The sequence below is a fragment of the Chrysemys picta genome, chromosome 19 (genome assembly GCF_011386835.1).
Source record: "Chrysemys picta bellii isolate R12L10 chromosome 19, ASM1138683v2, whole genome shotgun sequence".
Lineage (NCBI taxonomy): Eukaryota > Metazoa > Chordata > Testudines > Emydidae > Chrysemys > Chrysemys picta.
The window spans coordinates 13,017,308-13,033,343 of NC_088809.1; the positions used below are offsets into that span (position 1 = coordinate 13,017,308).

The following is a 16,036-nucleotide window of genomic DNA, read 5'->3' on the forward strand; positions in this document are numbered from 1 at the left end:
TCTGTCGCTATTAGAAACCCCAGCCATTTGCTAAAGATGCACTGCTGCACTTTGAGAGAGTATGCTGTAAATATTACATTACTGCTTTTGCTTTTGGGAACAGAGCAGAATCCAGCATAGTTATTTGCTCTGCAATGTTATGTCTTATGGATGCTTCTGTAAAAAAGCATAAATTCAGTTAGCTATAATGTCTGAAAATAATGATTCTCCTCTCCTTTTTATTGACAAGGAACCTTGAGCCAGTAACACAGCTGTATGTTAGCGTGGATGCTAGCACCAAAGAAAGCCTGAAGAAAATTGACCGTCCCCTCTTCAAGGATTTCTGGCAAAGGTTTCTAGACAGTTTAAAGGCCTTGGCTGAAAAGGTACCAAGTTAAGAATCGTTTTTGTTAACTTTTTCCCCTTTCTGCCCATTTTCCGCTCAGGAAGGGGCGGGGGGGTTGTGGGGCTTGAAGGAAATGAGATGCTGAAATGAAGAGCTTTATTTCTGTGCTCTGTACAGTTTGTGGTGTTCGGATTGCTAGACTGCTTATCCTAACTCAAAGCTAACAAAGGACTTTGGGGTTTTTTATATGGGAATAAATTTCAGGAGACGAGAGCTAGAATGTGTGTCAGGAAGAGAATCGTATATTTATTTTCCTGTCCAAAATGGAGGTAGTCCCTGCCGAAACAGCTCACAGCCAAAACGAGGCGGTTAGAGAAAGGTAGGAAGCCCAGAAGAGGGCATGAAAGCATGTGTGATAGCTAACATTCGTTTCCAAAGCTTTCACCAGGATCTCAGCAAAGCCCCTGTCTTGTGAACACTTCCACATTGGCTGCAATGGGACTACTGATGTGTAAAAATAAGCGTATGTGTAAATGTTTGTTTGCAGGATTGGGGCCAAAGACCGTGGCTGTATTTACTTGGGCAATGAAAGGATGCTGCCTCTTTGATATTTCCAGGTTGTAACTTTCTTTCTGTACTGCATAAGGCAGTTGAACACTGGGCCAAATTCACTGCAGGCTTAAGACCTGCTTCTACCAGCTGTGAGTTTAGGCCATAATCTTTTATAATTGTCCATCTATCTGAGAGAGCTCTACTGATCTGATTTGGGCACTGTGTGAATTAACAAGATAGGTGTGTTGTGTACATGTTTTCTCTTGTCTTTACTATTGCAGCACTCTGAAAAAAAGCTTTTATTCATATTTCTGGCACAACTTTACATGCTGCCAGTGAGACTGAGCAGATGGGAGATGCTATTTAGTGTATATAATAAGCTTTGCTGTGTTCCGAGACTACAAATATTAGGCCTGTTTCTGCCAGATTTACTTACATGAATAGACCCATTAACTTCAGTGGAACTGCCCGAAGGCTTGGTCCTGCAAATGCATGCAATTAGTTTTTTCACGTGGATACACCAGTTTCACTTGCTGGCAGTACTCACACGGGTAAAGATACTTGTGTTGAGTGTCTGCGTACAGGATCATCTTTGTCAACTCAGGGCGGAATCCTGGCTTCAGCAAAGTCAGGGGCAAAATTTCCATTAACTTTAATGGGATCGGGATTTGGCTTGGGGAGGCCCAAAATCGATTAACCCAAAAGGAAACAAAACCAAACAAACAAAAAAGGGGGACATTTTGATGTATTAGGAAATCTGACTTTGGCTAGTAGACTCTCTCTCTTGACCTTGGTTATATAAGGTACATTCACTGCTGAGTTCCTGCCTGTTGTCAGAATCTTTCCACCTTCATTTTTTGTGAGGAACATATTGGCAGTTATATCCATAGAGCTAAAAATACTTTTGGTCAAGGTGAAGAGGAAGGGGAAAAAAAGCCATGCTGATAGCTGCATTTTTTTCCCTTCAAAGACAGATTTGGGTGTTCTTATAACGCTGACAACACAGCACCCTCTTAATAGCAGCCAAGGTTGATGATATCCTTGATCAGCAATGGGGTCTGATTCGCATAATACCAGGGCAAAAATATGCAAATGTCAAAATCCCCTAGGAAGCTTGTATATTTTTAGATGATTTTGTAATTTTACACATGGCTGTGGTTATAGGGGGTGTCTAGAAACACCTGAAGTGATTTATTAAGAAGGAGAACCTTCCAAGTTTTCTCCTCAATGTGCATGCTTTGGTGACCAAGTCGGAGATTAAGCACTGTTTCACAGGACTCTGATGAATTAAGTGTGGGGAAAGCTGATGCTGCTTCTGATGATCTCAAGGGATACGGTTCATACTACAATATGGATGTTGGGATAGGGAAGCGATGATGCATTGTGTTGAGAAAAGCAGTGCTATGTATCAGGAAACAGAACACAAGTCCTCAGTTTTGCACGATGCATTCAGCTGTCGTGTCTTACATAATTCCTCCAAGACACAGACAGGATGATATTGTAGTTGATATAAGGTCATTGTTATTAAGAGTTTATAGTGGGTTTTCATCCCCTGTACTGTCAGAAAATAAAAGGCTTCTAAAAACTGACATAAAATGTCTTCCTGTGCTTGCTACAACTTTGTTTGTTTGGCAAGAGTTGTTCCTGTATTCTTGCTCTCCCTCATCCTGCCTGTGGTTGGTTGCTTGTATCACAGTAGCACACAGAGAGCCCAGACAAGAGCAGGGCTCTGTTGTGGTTGGTACTGTAAGTATGAGAGTCAGTCCCAGCCTGGCATCTTGGAGAGCCAGGTAGTCTGGGAGCCCTGAGGTCTCCAGGTCTGGGGAAAGCTGTCTGGAGTCGCAGACTCTGGGAGATTGTCCCAGGACTTCCAGGATCCCAGCTCTTGCAGGCTCCCTGCTGTGGTGCTGAGAGTCCTGGCTCCACAGCAGAGATCCTGGAAATCCTGGCATGGTGGGACTGTCCTGGAGCTGCAAACCCTAGGCGCTTGGGGTCTCTAGCTCCATGGCAGGATTTCCTCAGAACCCTAGCGGGCAGGGTTTCACCCCGAGTTCGTTAAACCAGTCTTGCTTTCATGAGAAATTTGTGGTTCAGTGACCTGTGTTTTCGGAATAAAGTTTCCTCAGAAAACCTCTGACCATCTCTTATCAGGATATCACTTTCCAGTGCAAGCAACAGTGTATCTTCCCAATCCTGCTGGAAAGGCATAACAAGTGGGGTTCCGCAGGGGTCTGTTTTGGGACCAGCTCTGTTCAATATCTTCATTAACGACTTAGATATTGGCATAGAAAGTACGCTTATTAAGTTTGCGGATGATACCAAGCTGGGAGGAATTGCAACTGCTTTGGAGGACAGGGTCATAATTCAAAATGATCTGGACAAATTGGAGAAATGGTCTGAGTTAAACAGGATGAAGTTTAACAAAGACAAATGCAAAGTGCTCCACTTAGGAAGAAAAAATCAGTTTCACACATACAGAATGGGAAGAGACTGTCTAGGAAGGAGTACGGCAGAAAGGGATCTAGGAGTTATAGTGGACCACAAGCTAAATATGAGTCAACAGTGTGATGCTGTTGCAAAAAAAGCAAACATGATTCTGGGATGTATTAACAGGTGTGTTGTGAGCAAGACACGAGAAGTCATTCTTCTGCTCTACTCTGCTCTGGTTAGGCCTCAGCTGGAGTATTGTGTCCAGTTCTGGGCACCGCATTTCAAGAAAGATGTGGAGAAATTGGAGAGGGTCCAGAGAAGAGCAACAAGAATGATTAAAGGTCTTGAGAACATGACCTATGAAGGAAGGCTGAAAGAATTGGGTTTGTTTAGTTTGGAAAAGAGACTGAGAGGGGACATGATAGCCGTTTTCAGGTATCTAAAAGGGTGTCAGAAGGGGGAGGGAGAAAACTTGTTCACCTCAGCCTCTAAGGATAGAACAAGAAGCAACGGGTTTAAACTGCAGCAAGGGAGGTCTAGGTTGGACATTAGGAAAAAGTTCCTAACTGTCAGGGTGGTTAAACACTGGAATAAATTGCCTAGGGAGGTTGTGGAATCTCCATGTCTGGAGATATTTAAGAGTAGGTTAGATAAATGTCCATCAGGGATGGTCTAGACAGTATTTGGTCCTGCCATGTGGGCAGGGGACTGGACTCGATGACCTCTCGAGGTCCCTTCCAGTCCTTGAATCTATGAATCTTCCAGCTGATGCGGAGAAGCTGTTTTCAGGCGTAAGTCTTGCTCTCTCCAAAGTAATCTTTATTGCAGTGCTCTTTATGATACGCTTTCCGAGAGATCTGTGTGATTTAGTGTTCGGTAGCTGGTGGGTACTCAGAAAGCTTTATTTGTTTTAGATCTAAATGTATATTCTGAACATGTCTTAAGCACTGTTTATCAATGAAAAGTAAGAGACAGGTGTCAACTGAGTGATTAAACTAACATCTAATTTAAAATGTGCTTCTTCCAAGCATCATGTCTGAAATACCCAGCAGAGCTCACTCACCCCTTCATCCTTCCAAAGCAGATGACTTTAGCTGATCAAAAAGATGAAGGGCTGACTTAATTTACAGTTGACAAGTACCTTCCTGGGGAGAAAATGACTGGTACTAAAGGTTTTTTTCAGTGTAGTGGTGAAAGAAATAATGAGAACCGGTGGCTGGAAGGTAAAGCCAGACAGATTAAAATTAGAAATGAAGCTGATGCTTTTAACAGTGAGGGTCGTGAACTACTGGAACAAACTACTGAGGGAAGTCGTGGATCCTCTATCTCTTGAAGTCTTTAGCTCAAGTTTGAATACCTTTCTGGAAGAGATGCTTTAGCCAAACCGAAGGTTTTGGGCTCAGTACAGGAGTAGTTGGGTGACATTCCATTGGCCTGTGTTACACAGTCAGACTAGATAATGTAATGGCCCCTTTTGGCCTTTAAAAACTATGATTCTATAGACTTGATTTCCATGAATTCTACTGAGTGAGGTTCTTTACGATGACAGCTGTTGAAAATTAAGAACCTATCTGTGCTGCATGGACAGTACAAATCCGGTGACACGTTTCATAAAAAAGGGTGTGGCGGTTACTACAGGGGGTGGAGCGACCTTGTGTGGGGATCCCAAGCATAATTTGGCTCATAGTTGGTCAGCTGCTTTGGGGCTGAAAAATGGCATACAAATGTACTCCCTTTAAAATCGGATAAAGTATATTTTATGGTAAGTGACTTACATATTTGTACAACAGAAGCTGTAAAATTATCTTGGAGAAAAGTTGAAGTAGGTGCCAGCAAAGTGTTAAGATCTGCGTTTGGGATCCATCATTACCCTGTGGTACCTGTGCGCACACGTATATTTTTCTTTGAGAAATTAGTTCAACTAATTTTTAATCAGGGAACTGTTTGCTCACTCATAAAGGAAATTCATGGAGCTGATGAATACCAGAGTATAGGAAAAAGTCAATTTTGTGAGCTTGATGCATTCTGCAGAGTTCTTTTCCGCCTCCGCATGGTGCCACCTCTTTGTCATCTTTAGGTGCCCCCTAGGTACCTCTTATTTCTCCGTCTCCTTGACTTAATCATCATAAATCCTTTCCAATCTGCTCAGTACACTGTACCTCAAAGTACTTGCTGTGCTGCCAGACACCAAGTAGGCATTATTGCACTGTTTTAACTTTCAGAGTGCAGGTGCCAATGTTCTCTTAAACAGATTAGAACGTTGGGGCGAAGGAGCCCAAACCCTAGGTTAATATAGCATTATGACCCTGCAAGAATTGATGACAAAGCAGGACATTATCCTGCCCTTAAAAAAGGGTCACACAAGCTAAGGACCTCCCTAGTGAGCCTTTCCAGAGTTCATTCTGAATTGTATCTTTTTGTGGGATTTGGATCCGAAGTTTTAGATCTTTTCCTTTCTTCAAGTTAATTGAAATTTCATTGGGAAAAGGGTAATGACTCTTTGCAGATGCAGTGCTGCAGAAGTTCCTCATCTTCAGTATGAAAGAAGGTTCTTAACTCTGCTTAACTGGGGACTTCACCTATTGAACAGCCAGACCCTTAACTACAGTGCCATGCTGCCCGATCTTGCCAAGCGATACACACACGTAGATCTGTACTCCATGCATGGAGTCACCTTAAGGGATGGTGTTTGCAGACCCATTTGCAGGATCAGGGCCTCAAAATGTGAAGCGGCAATTATACATCAGTTTACCACTTTCTGACTCTTTTTAGGACACCACTTCTATGTAATTCCTCATAGATATCTGAGTGTATATGGAGATGCCTGCATCTAGATTTCAAAATTATGCAAGCTTGTGTCTGGTCCTGTTTACTTAACTCTTCTTTTTAATGTGATTCTTACTGCAACTTACTCTTTGGTTCTGTGTGTTTACACATGATATTTGTAAATTCGTATACTCTGGGAGTTGAATCTTAGTTGTGTTTGGTGCTAATGCTCTATTACATTATACAGTATATGCCAATAATTATAGCCTTTATGCTTGCAACAGATTTTGGTTTGTGTGGAGATTATTTTGTGTGGTTGAGGGGAGAAATCTCTGTTCGTCAGTTTGGAGAGACTGGTCTTTGTTTCTGAATCAAGATTTATTTTTTTAAGGAGACTGTAAAATGCAAAATTTGCAACAGATGTTGAAATCAGTAATCAATTTTGTGTCACTATAAATTTAGAAAAATCTGCCTCTCATGCACAGTAAACCATCTCTTCTCCACGAGCTGTTTGTTAGCTTTAATGATTTTGTTGACAAGATTTATTGGTGTAATCATTGTGAATTGGAACATGATGAAAGTTATAAAGGTACAATTGTTTTATGTTAAGTGATACTCCCTGAAATACTTTGCCCTCTTTCAGCATGGCCTACTGAGGAGTATAACCTGAATGAATCTGGAACAAAAATATCTGGACTTTGGAAAGAATAAACACTTACTTAGCCTTTTCTAACCCTTCTAATATCACTTGTAGAAAGGAAAAGGGAACGAAGAAGTTTGTAAATAATACATTGCAAAATCAAACCTGTTTAATATTCCACATCACTGGTCTCTACTGGGATACCTGGAGACCTGAAATTACAAATAATTACATTTTAAAAGACTGGTTAAGGATCAGTTCCAGTTTTGCTTACCTGGTGTCAGACTTCAATTTTTTCCTCTGCAGGAGTTAATTCCTATCTCTTATATAGCGCTTTTCAGCTGTAGCTCTCAAAGCGCTTTACAGAGGAGGTAAGCATCATCTTCCCTATCTTATAGATGAGCAAACTGAGGTGAAGTGACTTGCCCAAGGTCACTCAGCAATTCAGTGCCAGAGCTGGGAATAGAATCCAGCTCTGTTTAGTCCCAATCCACTACACCAGGGGTCGGCAACGTTCGGCACGCGGCTCGCCAGGGTAAGCACCTTAGCGGGCCGGGCCAGTTTATTTACCTGCTGACGCGGCAGGTTTGTCCGATCGCGGCCCCCACTCGCCGCGGTTCGCCGTCGCGGGCCAATGGGGGCTGCAGGAAGCGGCGAGGGCCGAGGGATGTGCTGGCGAGCCATGTGCCGAACGTTGCCGACCCCTGCACTAGATCATGCTGCTCTTGAGAGTTGATGATATGGCAAATACCCAAAAGAGAGCATTCTCTATCCTTCCACTGGGTTGACTTGGGAAGCCAGAGTTCTGTTCTGACCCTGACATGTTGGGTGACCTTGGGCAAGTCCCTTAACTTCTTTATTCTTTATCTGTAAAATGGGGCTGCTAATACTGACTTTTGAAAAGCACTTGGAAATCTTTAGCTGAAAAGGTTCTGTGTATATATGTATTCATTGGAACTCTTGCAGGGGAAAGATGGGGACTAATCACTGGTTGTGGCAGCTAAGTAAAGGAGAATTAAATCTCATTTTATTTAGAATGGTGATGGCCCAAATGCTGTGTAGACTTGTACTGGGTCTGTACAAGTTTTCAAGGTGTTGCATAATGTTCCCATCTGTTAAATTATATGTAACCTCTTTTAACTGTTAGACATTTCTGTTGTCTTTAAACAAATACCAAGAAGCTCTAACTTGGTGATTTGTAAGGGAGTATTTATTTCGTCCATTGAATTTTTTTTATTTGACATTTTGTGAAAGAAGAGGAGTTGACAAAGCATTTCCAAGGGTGATTTACATTTTCATTTCAGTGAGAATGAATGTAAAACTGATGCAAAAGCACCACAAACAAAATTGAGAAATTCAGTACCGTGAAGAATATAGATACTGGTGTGCTAATGCATATCGAAAACAGAGGGAAAGAAAGAAACATGGATCCTTCCACACCCAAGAAAAATGGAATAGTAGAAGAAGAGAAATCCACAGCAAGGATGAAAATGCAGTCTTTGGTCCATGTGATAGGCTGTTTGGGTTGTAATTGTGACTTCCATATAGAGCTAAATTGTGCTCTTAATTATGCCTGAGCTACCAAGGACAGATTTTGGCTAATTGCTTCTACATGTCTAGAAAGGATTTACCACAGCACACTGCATTCCAAAGACAAAGGGCTAGGTTTTGGTGTTCAGATTCAGGTTGGTGGCATTATTCTAGATCATACCAGTGCAAATGAGAGCAGAATCTGTCCCTAAACTTTCACTTTTGTTGGGGTTGCTATATTGTGAGTGAGCTGAGTGCCAATTTGCTTGAGCAGGGTTCTTTTTCTTGCAGCCTATAGTAACTAAGGCCTTAACGCTGCAAAGAGAGTGCCATGTGTGGGGTCTTTGCATGAGTGCAAGGAGTATGTGCCTTAAACAGTTCCTTTATTATAACTGTACATCCACCTAGCAGGACACGAGACCAAAGCTGTTCCTAGTTTTGTCAGGCAGTTGCTTACTGGACAGCATTCAGATCCCTGCCTGGCTATACGAAGGGTAACCTTTGACTTCTCCAGCCACACCCATCAGCTTTAGTAACTAGCAGCTTCTGAGGGCAGGCAGGGCAGGCCATTTGTAGTCTAGTTGATGATGTAGGATCTGAGCTTTAGGGCCAGAGCCTGCATTTCTTCCTTGGACAAAACTCCCATTCAGTTTGCCACTCTAAGGACTGGACGGCTCGCCCTGCAGCGATCTTCAGTGCCCTTTCTGAAGCTGCTACACTGAAGAATTATTTTTCAAAAAATTAAAATTGGAGATTCCTCCTCATGAAAGCTTAACTACCTTGAGCAGAGTGGAGTCGGCTTGGAACTGAAATCTCTTAATTAGAGATTGACCAAAGGCTGTAAACTAATTGCCAGTTAAAGGTGATTTTTTTTGTTTTGTTTTTACATTAAGCCTTGTCACTACGTTTCAATTTAATGGGTTTGTTCAGCTGCTCCAATTAATGGTTAGCAATATGGAAAGGGAATAGTGTGGCAGTCAATTTTATGACTAGCATTAATACCATTGATTTTTGATGGTATAAGCACCATATAAAGTACAGTAAATCTGAAAGGACAGATGTATTTTGATCAATCTTTCCATCACTGTTTTCTCACCTAATTGCCTGCATAACCTTGCACTTCTGTTTAAGTACAAGAAACTATGTTACTAAATTTCATATGATAATCATCAGAAATGTACGGCGTTAGATGCACATCAAAGTAAACTGGTGGTTGTGGAACATGGAATGAAAGATAAACTGCCTTGTGAGACTGAAAACATGGTGAAGAGAGATTTCTGTGGTGGTCATGATTTTTGCAAAGCCCTCTACCATATTACAGTTAATTGAACATTATAATGGGAAGATAGTAATTATCAGAATGGGTCAGACCAGTGGTCCTTTTTCTGACAGTGACCAGTATCTGATGCTTCAGAGGATACGTCATGGCGGTACCTGACCACAGCAAAAATTTCTCCTTAACCACTGTGAGCTGTTATCAGCGTAGGGCCTGAAGCATGAGGGTTTATTACTCCCTGTAAAAAACACATTTCTAAAATCATGTGTAATAAATCTCTGGATGTTTTCTTTATTCATATAAACGTCACATCCTTCTTTTGAATCCCACTAATTTTTCAAGCTCTGGGTTCTGCAGTTTAATTTTTCATGCCGTGCAATGAAAAAAAGTGTCAGGGTTTTAAAAGCCATTGCCTTAATATTGGTACTAAGCTTTAGGGAATGCATACCACTCTCTAATGCTAATTATTTTGTTTCAAAATCTGAAAAAAAACCATCTGTAAGCATTTTTTTATTATGCATTTGTTTAATTTCAGGAAATCCTAGGGGTGATGCATACAATCCTGTTTTTTTCCCCATTTTTTTAAGTCCCTTCTACTCATTGAGCTACCAACTGGTAACTTTGTAGAGTTACTCCTCATCACCTCTTCCTAACAATAATATTTATTACTAATTTGTATTTGTCACATTCTGGGGTGAGGGGTTGTCACTGCCTGCCCTGTAACCCTGAATGCCTCCAAATGCTCTTCTACTGTGGTTCTTTTGTCTGGATGCTCCCAGCCAGCATCCAATCCTGCACTGAGTGTCCATGAGTTAAACATCTCTGACTCAGCAATTCTGGTTCCAGCAGCTTGTTTGTGACACCTCAGCCATGCTCTGGTGACACCTGGCAAGATAACCCCAGCACACTCCCAGGCCTGAATTTTTCCCAAAATTATGTGCTCTGCAATGTCCAGCCCTGTCCATTGAGAGAGAGATTAAGGTTAATTGTTCCTTTAAAGGCACAATACCCAGCAGCTTGCCACCTTAACTGGAGTTAACATTCACTTTAAATCAAACACAGAACTGGGTTGATTTAGATTAAAAGTAAAACAAGTTTATTAACAAAAGGAGATAGGATTTCAAGTGAGTTCAGATACAAAGGATAGAGTTGGAAATGGGTACAAGCAAGTGAAAGTGAAAAGGACTTTCTAGAAGCAAAGACTTGAACACAACAAGCTATAGGCTTTGTTCAAGGCAGTTTCCTTACCGATACTCCTACCAGCAAGATGCTGACCAAGCCCTCTGGTCAGGATCTCCCACAAAGTCCAAAGGGCTCAGTTCCTTTGCTGTCTGAGGTGAAAGATAAGGGTTCTTTGCCTCTCCCTTTTTATAGTCCAATGAAGCTTTGAAATGGTTTCTTCTGAAGGTTACCCCCCAAAATAAAGTTCATTCAAACTGGCGACGTGGAGTCTCCTGGTGAAGGAAGTTTCATGCTGCTTCTTCCCTCACTGGTGTTTGCTAAAATGCAAATTGATCTGTTTTCTGCAATCTCCTCCCCCTGCTGTCTTGATGGTCCTGTGTACCTTCTATGTAATTTGCATTCCTGTTGTCTCTTAATGCAGCAGTTCTCAACCAGGGGCCCTCTGGGGGCCACGTGCAGTTTTCAGGGGGCCTGACAAGCAGGACTGATGTTAGACTCACTGGGGCCTAGGGCAGAAAGCCAAACCCCTGCTATATGGGGCTGTAGCCCGGGGCCCCAAGCCCCGCCACCTGGGGCTAAAGCCGAAGCCTGAGCAACTTAGCTTTGGGGGATCCTGTGGCGTGGGGCCCCAGCGAATTGCCCTGGTTGCTACCCTCTAATTCCAGCCCTGACTTTCATATGCAGAAAAGCAGTTGTTATGGCACAGGTGGGGTGTGGAGTTTTTATTGCATGTTGCGGGGGGAGTGGGGGCTTCAGAAAGAAAAAGGTTGAGAACGTCTGTTTTAATGTACCTTGGCGATGCCTTCCAGGATGGGATAACTTTTGTCCTGGTTGGCAGACACACTTTGAAAACATAATTTCCAACATGTTTGTAAATTTTGAATTTGTCCTCTGTAAATATATATCACAATAATATGAATGAGCTGTATGGGGTTAGCTTTCTATTGATGTTTTACCTGACACCTTTTAGTTACAGGTTATGACATCAGTGTACTGGTCAGGGCAGGCCAGGTGAAAATCACTACCAGATTCCAATGTGCACCTTGCCCTCTTGAATTGGGATGTTAGGGTCACAGCATTGTCATAGCTTTTCTAGCTTCTGAGTTGCCCCATGTCCTCTGTTGAGCTCCTAATGTCACCCCCTGGGGATAGGAGTGGAGTTTCTTCACAGCCAGCATTTTGCTCTCCGAAGAATTTTCTGCCAGCCAAATGGGATCTGGCAAGGAAAATTAGAAACTTAGTTAGGGATTCATGGGGAGAAATAACTTCAAATTATTATTCTTCATATTACAGCACCACCTAGAGGCCCCAACTGAGATCAGGGCCCTGGTGTGCTGCGTGCTGTGAGACCGTCTCAGTCCCATGGAGTGTATAGGTTAAATAGCTGAAGAGTGGGAAGGAAAATGGAGGGATGGTGTGGCAAAGTGACTTTCCCAAGGAATAGAACTCACATCTCCGGACTCTGAGCCAAGTGCCCTAGTTATCTTTCTATGGCAGAGAACGGAAAGTCTCCAAAATCGCTGAACGGGCCGTTTTCTACATTTAGTGTGCAGATGAATCTGAAGCTGAAAGCATGTGCTTTGGATACTGTGAAATTGCACACATTTACCCATTTCTCTCCAGATGAAGTCACCCCCACACAAATGGTCCTTAGTAAAAATGTCTGTAAACAAACAAATCTATTGTGTTCGTTTTTAACTTTCTCTTGGGCTAGAGGAATGCTGGCTGGGGTGAGCAGGATGGATTCTCTCCCCCCTATTACTTCCAGAAGAGAACTCTGCTGTCTCCATGTTTATCAGATTGGATGCTTTTACAATAGGCACAATATAAATGATTTCTTCTCATTCTTTTTTTTTAAATTAAACTTCACTAGTCCATTAAAAAAAAAAAAGTCTGTGAAATCTGAATTAGGAAGTGCCCTTGTAATAAAGACACATCCCGCATAAAGCCATTATGCAAATCCATTCGGTATACTTAATCCTTCCTCAGCAAATGACTTCTTCGGCCCTACACTTCTATGTTTCTATGCTAACACCAGTAGTCTATGCTGGTTTCTCTTTTAAAAGAGACTGAACTTTGTTTTAATTTTAGCACTCAGACAAACCACAATTCCTGAATGTGTAGTTTGCAGTAAAACCCATTTAGCCAGAATTTCAAATAGCAAAAAGAAGGGCAGTTGAAATATGATATGGAGACATCACATTTTCTTATAAGGTGAAGCCCGGAATCTAAAGAGACAGTTTCCAGCCTTGTAACAAACTTACCTTTGTCTTTCTGTTCCTGTATGTGCCTTGACTTTGTTGCACTAACCTGCTCTTGTCTTTGTGGGCTGTGATTTTTTTCAAAGGATCCTAAGGCAGTAGGCACTCGCTCCCATTGACTTTCAACCTAACTCATTCAGCTCCTCTGGAAATCCCAGCCCACAAGGCTTTGTATCAAGCCCTGAATCCTGAACATTTTGATTCTCCCGGAGGGTATGTCTGCACTGCAGCTGGAAGTGTTAATTCCAGCTCAGGCAGATGGATATGATCTAGCTTTGATCGCGCTAGCATGCTAAAAATAGCAGCGTAGCTGCAGTGGCGTGGGTCGTGGTACACGCTAGATGCCTCGAGTGTTTACCTAGAGTCTCATGCAGAACTGTACTTAGGTGGCTAGCCTGTGCCACTGCCCACGCCGCCATGGCTACACAATTTTTAGTGCACTTGCTCCGTCAAAGCTAGCTCATGTACATCTACCCAAGCTGGAAATTACACTTCCAGATGCAGTGTAGACAAACCCTGAGACTCATCCTATGCGGTGCTGGGTTCCCTTCAGCTCCCATTCATTTTAATGTGCGCAGAGGACACTTGGCACACTGCAGGATTAGGCCCTGAATGTATGTTTCAAAGAGCCTTTTGAGACTATCTGTTGCAGGTGGCAACACTTGGGCTATCCAGCTCCCATCCCAGCATTTCAGATCTTGGGGTGAACTTCACCTAATCCTCTTCCCCTCCCCACATACCACACAGCCAGAATGAGCATTGCACAGGGAGCTAAGTAGGGGTTGAGGAAGTGGGAATCCAACCACTGATCCACACGCAGGGCACAAATCGGCTCTGCATCCATTCCATGGCCGTTATTAATGGACTATAACAAGGTTCAAAAAAGAACTAGATAAGTTCATGGAGGATAGGTCCATCAATGGCTATTAGCTAGGATGGGCAGGGATGGTGTCCCTAGCCTCTGTTTGCCAGAAGTTGGGAATGGGCGACAGGGGATGGATCACTTGATGATTACCTGTTCTGTTCATTCCCTCTGGGGCACCTGGCATTGGCCACTGTCGGAAAACAGGATACTGGGCTAGATAGACCTTTGGTCTGACCCATTATGGCCGTTCTTATGTTATCAGCTGCCAATGCTTTTTTATGCAGAGCTTCTAATCTCCTGCAGCCACCTGTTTTTGGATCCAGCAAGCCTTTCCCCCATCGTTCACCTCTGCATCCTGGTGGTTAGAACCGACGTGTGGTCTACTTCCCAGCACACCATGGTCTGAAGGCCTTTCAGCATGAACATGCCCCGTGGCTCTAACTATATAGTATTACAGGCATGAGGGTTTCACAGCACAGGGAGCCTTGTGTGGGACCTGCCGAAGGGGGAAGATTGCTCATGCCAACTGCACTCATCCGGACACGGTCTTGCTCCTGTGTCTGTTGTATATCTAAACAAAGAGACGTGGACATTAATTGTCTGTGTCCTAAAGCTGCCAGATGGGACTTGGTCTCAAACTATGAGGAATTTTTATAAAAAGTTACCTTTGACTTTCCTGTAGGAAGACACTGCTGTTAGACGCTAGATTGTGAAAAGCAAAGTCATTCTCATATAAGTGCACTCTAAGAGGCCATGTGCTAGAACCAGAGTTATCATTTGTCCATTCCAATGCACTGAAACAATTTTGGACTTTTCTACTGCACTGTAAGGAGAGTTTCGTTCCATCCGAGTTGGCTATAAGCAGATTTCCCTTACGTGACTTTACAACAAATTAAAATATTTAGAATGGGATCATGAGGAATTGCTCATTAATGCGACAGCAGGGGAGAAAATGCAAGTGGTGGGAGCAAATCCAAAACAATGACTAACATTAGGACCTAATTACCAAATTCATATTCCTGTAAAACAAATTGGGAGCAGTTTTCCCGCCAAGCCTGTTTGTATGCCAAATACAGAACCTAATAGGCTCTCTAAGCTGTTCTGCGCCACTGCTGGTACATGTTACCCAGTCTGTCAAGACTCCCACATTTCACAGTTGCAATGTATCTGCGTCCCCTGGTATTTCTTTTTATTATTTTATATTTTATTGAGGGTTTTTCCCCCCCCCAAAATAAGGGGAAAACAGGGAGAAAAGAACTAAAAAGTAAAGGGAAGGAAGGGGAGCAGGGAGGAGAAAGCAAAATTACATCTCTGTTTCCATCTGCTAAGAATTAATCAAAGACTTCTAAAAAAGTTAGAGCAAATCTTTTCAAATTTGCCTGTGATGCCTCTTGTCCAAAACACTGCCCACTTTCTGCTGCCACCACCACCATTCTACCTATGCTCCTGTCGGAGGGAGTTGATAGAAAGGCTCCCAAGAATGTTGAATTAGATCCTGAATGAGAAGTGTTTGAAAGTGGGGTTATACTAGCTGCCAGTGGTAATACATAATTTTTATCTAGTCCTTTTCACCATGGATCTCAAAGCACCTTGCAGCTCTAAAGACAGGCACAATTCCATTCACGTCCAAGAACTGAGCACTCTTTTTTCCTTAAGTAGGGCCTGCTCATGCAGACATGCATGGTAGTAACTTTACTCCTTTGCGTAGGTCTAGAAGTCGGCTGGATCAGAGTGTGAGCTCCTTCGGCCCCAGATCGTATCTTCTTGCTGTCTCTAAAGCATGCAATTGGTACTATATAAAAATTATGTTATTTTAAAATCACATGAGCAATCCTGTGGAGCTATGCTTTTAATAGGATGGGCAATTAAATTTTTTAAAGCCCATTTACCTTTTATAATAATCATTATCTTAGATTGTAACTATTCGAGTAATATAATGGCACTACAAAAGCAGCTGCCTTCAAAGCTCTCTTAAATCAACAAGACATAAAACGTATCTTTCTTCTGCCTTTTTTTTTTTTGGTTAAATTCAATTGGCAGAATTACAGCAAGTCAGGTCTTTTAAATCTATTTTTTTAAGGTAAATTAGACAACCCCCAAAGAAAAATACTTCTAAATCTCTTGCTTCATAGAGTGTTAGAGAGGTATTCTATAAGGTAATTATATTTTTATGGCAGATTAATCTGTACTTTATTATTTAGCCCTTGCA

The 16,036-nt window shown here is 42.3% G+C and overlaps 1 protein-coding gene across 9 annotated transcripts in view; it reads left to right on the forward strand.

The window, feature by feature from the left end:
- LOC101940317 (S-adenosyl-L-methionine-dependent tRNA 4-demethylwyosine synthase TYW1) overlaps window positions 1-16,036 on the forward strand; it is a 126,868-nt gene that overhangs the window by 60,266 nt on the left and 50,566 nt on the right. For all 9 annotated transcript variants that reach the window (XM_008178895.4, XM_042857789.2, XM_065572746.1 and 6 more), the window contains one exon: window positions 230-365. In XM_008178895.4, coding sequence (XP_008177117.2) covers window positions 230-365 — 136 coding nt within the window. The remainder of the gene's footprint in view (window positions 1-229; window positions 366-16,036) is intronic.